This window comes from Rhinichthys klamathensis, unplaced genomic scaffold (genome assembly GCF_029890125.1).
Source record: "Rhinichthys klamathensis goyatoka isolate OS25496 unplaced genomic scaffold, OSU_Roscu_1.1 h1tg000423l_1, whole genome shotgun sequence".
NCBI classification, from domain to species: domain Eukaryota; kingdom Metazoa; phylum Chordata; class Actinopteri; order Cypriniformes; family Leuciscidae; genus Rhinichthys; species Rhinichthys klamathensis.
The window spans coordinates 74,266-81,434 of NW_026606921.1; the positions used below are offsets into that span (position 1 = coordinate 74,266).

At 39.5% G+C, this 7,169-nt stretch overlaps 1 protein-coding gene across 2 annotated transcripts; it reads left to right on the top strand.

The window, feature by feature from the left end:
• The first annotated feature begins 467 nt into the window (after positions 1-467).
• On the top strand, positions 468-3,583 carry sstr5 (somatostatin receptor 5). 2 transcript variants are annotated; one of them, XM_056235598.1, is made up of 2 exons: positions 468-1,578; positions 3,126-3,583. In XM_056235598.1, exons 1-2 carry the CDS (start codon positions 487-489, stop codon positions 3,204-3,206), a joined length of 1,173 nt encoding a protein of 390 aa, XP_056091573.1. In that variant the 5' UTR covers positions 468-486; the 3' UTR covers positions 3,207-3,583. The 2 variants fall into 2 exon arrangements, with proteins under 2 accessions (XP_056091573.1, XP_056091574.1); XM_056235599.1 differs by lacking the exon at positions 3,126-3,583 and adding an exon at positions 2,689-2,936.
• Positions 3,584-7,169: the final 3,586 nt, after the last annotated feature.

The following is a 7,169-nucleotide window of genomic DNA, read 5'->3' on the forward strand; positions in this document are numbered from 1 at the left end:
GCAAGCTCTTTTGTGAGAAAAAGAAACTCTGACTGTGTTGAAGCGCCCGGGGAGAAACACACTCGCTGTCGAATCACGGACAGAAAAGCAGGAAGCGCGTCCTCGCCGGAGATCGCCGTCACACCAACACCAGAGAATCTCGCTCGTCTGCAGAACTGACAGTACAGGAATGGCTTGTGGAGCGAAGGATCACCTTGGCTCCGAAGCGAAAACATGCCTATTTGCTGCCAGCGTCCTCCTTAAATACCCACGAGGTGAGGCGGAGTTACGCTATGCAAATTCCGCAGACCCATGGCATTTCTTTGCCATTGGCTCGTTTTGTAGTACTCGAAGTCGATTGGCTTTCTAAGCGAAACCCCCATTCGTCGTCATCCGACGGAACTCGGAGTGACAACGAAAGGGAACTCACTATTTTGCCATTCTCATTTTCTTGTTTTTAGCCCGTCAGTGACTCAGGAATCAGACGTTCCTTTGCCAGTTCTAAATATGGCAACACTGGGGCCCATGTGCAACACGTCAATCTTGAACTACGCAAACCTGTCCGATGAAATAACCAATATTTCCCATCACCTGAATGAAAGCTCGCAGGTCGACGAAAACAGCACGGAGATCCTGGCCGTAATATACCTCGTTGTGTTCGTCGTGGGTTTGACAGGAAACTCTCTGGCCATTTTCGTGGTCCTGCGCTACACCAAAATGAAGACGGTCACTAACATGTACATCTTAAACCTGGCAGTGGCTGACGAGCTGTACATTCTGGGACTGCCATTTCTCACCACCCACAACGTGCTCAGCTACTGGCCGTTTGGAAACTTCCTCTGCCGTATTCTGATGTGGGCGGACTCCATCAGTCAATTCACTAGCACATTCTGTCTGACAGTAATGAGCATTGATCGCTATATGGCCGTGGTACATCCTATCCGCAGTGCAAGGTGGAGGCGACCCAGTGTTGCCAAGGTGATAAATAGCATGGTATGGGCACTGTCCTGTCTGCTGACACTGCCAGTCATCATTTACTGTGACGTTCAGCCGGAGCTCAACACCTGCAACCTGAGCTGGCCTGAACCACATGATGTGTGGTCGACTGCCTTCATCCTCTACACCGCCATACTAGGTTTCTTCTGTCCGCTGATGGTCATCTGCCTGTGTTACCTGCTCATCGTGATCAAGGTGAAGTCGGCCGGGGCGCGGGCCGGACTCTCCAAGCGCCGCAGGTCCGAGAAGAAAGTGACGAGGATGGTGGTGATCATCGTGGTGGTGTTCGTACTCTGCTGGCTGCCGTTTTTCATGCTCAACATCATCAACGTGATCAGCACGCTCCCGGAGAACGGCGTCGTCACCGGCGTGTACTTTCTCACCGTCATCCTGACCTACGTCAACAGCTGCGCCAATCCGCTGCTCTACGGGTTTCTGTCGGACAACTTCAAGAGGAGCTTCCAGAAAGTGCTGTGCATCCACAGAGTCAACGGGGTCAGCGACGGACTCCCTAGTCGCGCACGCCTGAGCAGGAACCATCATAATGAGCCCTTCATCCCTCCAAGGAGCTTCGACCTAAACGAACATGTCCAGAGCTATCAAGTAAGCTCCTTTCATTCAGTATATTATCATTATTGTGTTTCTAAAACACCCAAGCCCTGTTTACGCCTGGTATTAAGATGCGTTTTGGTTGATCGGATCACAGGTAGACGAGGGAGACACATTCCCGTTTACAGCTGGTGTTTTAATCCATCTCTTTTGTCCACTTTCATCCACTTCTGTCCTGATTTCTTCGAGAGGAGGGTTTATGAGAAGAATGGTGAGAGAACATTGTGATTGGTACGTTTTTCGTCTTCAAACCAAACTTGGATCTTTAGCCGTTAAAGTTTAAATCCCGTCTGTCTAGCGCGCTTTCCATAATGTTCACGCGTTAAGTAGGCGGTCTTTTGTGGCTGTTCGAACACATTTGACCACATGAGCGTTTACACCACGAAATCAATCCAGTCGAATGCGTTTTTTAAACAACCTCTGGAAGTGGTAGAAAGTGGACAAGCTCAAAAGTTTTAGACCCCATTTACACCTATATTTATCTGATCGATGAAAACACTTCTTAATACCAGGTGTAAACAGGGCCATAGAAACACCTTCTTAGCGCACATAACATTGTTTAAAACAATGCATAGACGTTCATGTATTATGAAGACCATGGTCAATGTTGTTATTGTGAACTAAAACTAGTAAAAATCTTTTTTGTTAATTGAAGTAAAGCTATAAAGTCTGGAAACACTTTCAGCAACGTCAAATTGATTACATCTGACAGGAGAAAAAAAAGTAAAAGTATAATCTAACATATAAATGTTTCATATATTTATTCACATCTTGTGGATTATTTAGTCATTTACAATCTGTAACGAAGTTCGTTATTAAGGGAAGGGGGAGGCGAGAACAAAAATGAGTAAACAACGAAAACAAAAGTAAAGGGTCAGCCTCTCACTTCATTCCCATGGCTCTCGGCCTTGCTCTGCTTGCTACACAATCATTGCAATTATTCAGTTTCTCTAAGGCCTTCATTTTATCGCTCATTAGTGATAGCACTGTGAGTAAAGAGGGAAGGATGGCTCATCGATTACGGTCATAAACGTCAGGCTTATCAGAGCAAACAGCAGAGAACATCACGAGTAGAACATCACTAAATCTTCTCGAATCACACAGGTCTGAACCATCACACCTTCAGACATCAGATTATGAAACAATATCCCCAAAGGGATTCAGAACCATGAACACAAAACAGCCAGGTACATGTTTCTTTTCTCATGGAGCACCAACATTCCAAACATTCTAATTAGAATCCATTTAGAATTGTGTAAAACGTGGAAGCTGGAACCTTTGTATGTTGGAGTTTGTTGGGGCCTTAATAAACAATAAATCTGTTAAATGGTCACTATTGCATTTTGGACCCTACAACTCCCCTGGTTGTTCTGCAAGTAAACCCCCCTTAAAAGTAGATCTTAAGGAAAACAAATTCTCAGATTACATCCGAACTGCACTCGAAGAATACAATTCTTAGAATAGCTGCTACGAAGCGAAACGTTTTATTGTTCCCATTGTTCTTGCTTTCTGAAATTCTACACCTACCTTTTCCTTTTCAGTCCATTGGTTTGGAGGCCGACCCCTGTGCCAAAACAGAAATCCAGCGACCTGGACCACATGTGATCAGCCAGTCCATTTAAATGTTCTGTGGCAGGAAAGTTGGATGGATTTTACACACATAAATGCTTTCTGTTCTGTTCAAGTATGTCGTCTAAGTGAAGTCATTCCTGCAAACAAACACTCTCTGGTGCACAAAGACAATGTGTTTCCATATGAATATAATTCTTCTGTGAGAAGAAATCAGTGATGTTATATGTGACTGTAAAAATCAGTGATGTTATATGTGACTGTAAATATGTATTATAATGGCAAATGGCTCATCATTTTGTTCAGCATGAATGAATGAAACTGGGAATCTGTTCGTCCACGACCTTTGGACCAATTTGGACGTTTAAGAGAGGAAGTGCCTTCTGCTGTTACATTTTGATGGATCATTGATAATTTGGTGGCGGTTCTGAAAATAGGTGGATTTCCCCCTTAAAGTAGAGTGATACCCCAGCCCAGACTTACATTTCATATGAATTTGGTGGAAATGCCATAGCTTATTTATTCAAGTCTTTAAACAAACCTATTTATGATGGATGTAGAGGTTCACTAGTTGGAGGAGAAGAAATGCCCCAAACGTCCTCATAGCAGTAGGAAGCTGCACAGACAGAAGTTAAAATGTTTTTCTTTAATCTGGGTGGAAAAAGTATACCTCTTTTATGCTACCTTAGTGTTGACTCTGTTTGTCTCGTTGCTAATAAACCTGAGCTACAGAATTACAATCCGTTTCAAATGCAACCATGGGCATCTTATAATATTATCTCATAACTTGTGTAATTCTAGTAAAATACATCATACAATGTCATGGATATTATCTGATTATTATGTGCTGTATATTGTAAACAATCGGGGTCCTGGCAAAACGGTAGGAGGGGCTTATTTGTATAATCCTGTCGGGTGCATAAACAGTTGCTTACCTTCAAAAATAAGAAGGATTAAAACAAAATGCAGACAGATTTTATTTTATTTCTGAATCACCTAAATATCATCTGATTCCATTTTTGTGTCCAGGGCCAAAAGGTCAGCTGACTTTTCCGTACTTTATTGGCTTTAGATTTACAGAGACCGTACACATTAATAGACACTTTTGTAATAGGTCAGTTTAGCCAATTTTCAACTATATCCCCCGGGCTGGTACAATGGAAAAAAAAAAAACAGACATGCAGAGGTTAGAATACTTAAAACAAGAAGCATACAGACAAAATGTTACATGGATGAGACGGTCAACATTCACCGAATAAAAATAGAAACTTTTCCCCTCAGAAATTGCTAGCAAATTTCACAAACAATTACAAAGAAATGGCAAGTAACATTGAATTAAACATGAAATTCGGATGTAGAAACACTGAAATGTAAATGTACTCTGATGTTTGTTTTATTTACAACTTCGAAATATATATACAGTATATATTATGTGTGCACTTCATACTTCAAATACATTGCCAAACAATTGTTCCAAACAACACTGGACCCGACTGACTTTCATTAAACAAAGACAGTTTTCAAAATATCTTTTATGTAAAAATGAAGTCATGAGGGTCGACAGAGACAGGATTTCAATTTCAGCTTGAACTGACCCTTAAACATGGTTATGCATAACTCAGATACTTTCTCCAACTAAAGAAACTGTTGCAAGATTAGATCTGGTTGTACATTACATCACTATCCAGTAAGCAGAAAGATTCATCGTGCGTCACTAAAATGCCCACAGACCAGATTCCTTTCACTGCTTTTCTGAAATACTATATGCTCAAGTGATTCATAATAATAAAAAGCAACCTGTAAGAGGGTTCAAGACATTTCTATTAAATGGTCACTGTTGCACTTTGGACTCTATAAGACTACCGAAGGCATGCAATGCAATGCTCTGCCCTTTCTGGCACGCAGGAGAATTCCTGCAAACCTACAGATCGTACCGTCTTTACAAGTGATACTCTTTCAATTTTTGTTTTTACTTCTCTTAAAATGTTTCATTACTTTCAAAATGACTGTTTATTGTTGACATATCATCAACAGGCTCTGGCCGTTAGGGTTTCTGGTCATATGTATTCTAGTGTTTGTTTTGAGTCACTCATTTGCAGGAGCCACTAGCTGCAGTGGACTTGTTAATGTGAAAGACCCGTTTACCAACCACAGCCTTGACAAACCAGTTTGTAAGTTTCAACACTGTAATCCCACACTCTATCTTTTTGTCAACATGCCCCCTTTTTCTCTTAATTTTGTCTCTACCTCTATCATCATGTTGTTTACTGACAATCCCTCTCTCAGGGTGCAGGAGTGTAGTGTCACTTGGCCTTTTTCTGTCCAAACCTGCTGTATACAAACCCTCAATGTCAACGCAAAGGACAGTACCCATGCACTGAACATGTGGTTCAGATAACATCATATTTTGAGTTCCTGTTAAATTTTATCAATCTCCTAAAATGTTTAATTTCAATGAACTCCATTTTGAGGCAACCAGGTAACTTACTTTTTTAAAGTTCAACCAACAATCGTTTTTTTAGTGCATGCATGCACATGATTCATATCTTAATTTTTACATCATATTTTGCATAGCTTCCAAAAACAACAACATCAACAACAACAACAAAAATATTTATTTATAGAGCACATTTAAACAATATAAATTGATACAAAGTGCTAAATTATGAAAGCTCGTTTACAGAACACAGAATAAAAAATGAAAGAGGTAATTGCGACTTTTTATCTCTCAATTCTGACATTTTTTTCTCACAATTGCGTGATATAAAGTCGCAATTGCATGTTATAAAGTCAGAATTGTGAGATATAAACTCGCAAATTCAAGAAATAAACTCGTAATTCTTACATTTTTTTCTCAGAATTGCATGTTTATCTCACAATTCTGACTTTATAACACGCAATTGGGAGATATAAAGTCATAATTGCGAGATATAAGGTCATAATTGCATGATATAAAGTCGCTATTCCATGTTATAAACTCAGAATTCGGAAGACAATTGAGTCTTTTTTGAGAAAAGACAATTTTTCTTAATTTCACATTTTTTTTGCAATTGAGAGTTTATATCTCACAATTTTGTGAAAAGATGTCAGAATTGCGAGTTTATTTCTCGCAATTGTGAGTTTATATCTCAGAATTGCAAGTTTAGATCTCAGAATTCTGACTTTATAGCATCCAATTGAGACTTTATATCATGCAATTCTGACTTTATTTCTCACAATTGGGCCATAAGTGCCCTATAGCAGGACAGTATGGCACAAGAAGATCACACATTTACCTTGGTGCACAGCTGGACAATGCCATATACAAACATAAGGATAATATGATAACTCTGAATTTAATGGAAAGCCAGTGAAGGAATGCTAAAAAAAGGGGAGACATAAAGAGAGTTACAGTAATCATGAAATTACAAGTGCATGTATATCAAATTAACTTCAATCTTCAATTCACTTCACAATTCAATAACTTCATTTTAATGTGCCCTTGTGACATGTATTTACTATAATAACTATAAATTAGGTATAATTACATGCAACTAACCATAAACCAAACCCTAATCCTTCCCTAACCCTATAGTAAGTACTTGTAATTAATTACTATTACTAATTTATGTATATTTAAACTGTAACAGGGATACATTAAAATAAAGTGTAACCAAAAAAAGCTTCCTCTACAGAACTTAAGTCAAAGATTACACTACGGTTTTTTATTTGTTTGTGTACACTGGTGTAACTGTAGGACAACCTAGAATTAAAACCTCTGTTTTATCCTAATTTAGCTGCAGAAAATTATTTGTCATCCACCTCTTGATATTATTTACTCATATCAATACCACATCGAATGAAACAGTGGTGTCAAACCTTACTTCAAGGTAAAACTGAGAACCGTCCACATAACAGTGATATGAAATGTAGTATTTCTAAAAAATGTGGGCCAAGGGAAGCATATAAAAGGGAAAACAAAAGGTCCCAAAATGGATCCCTGGGGCACACCACACAAGACAGGCGCAGATGATGAG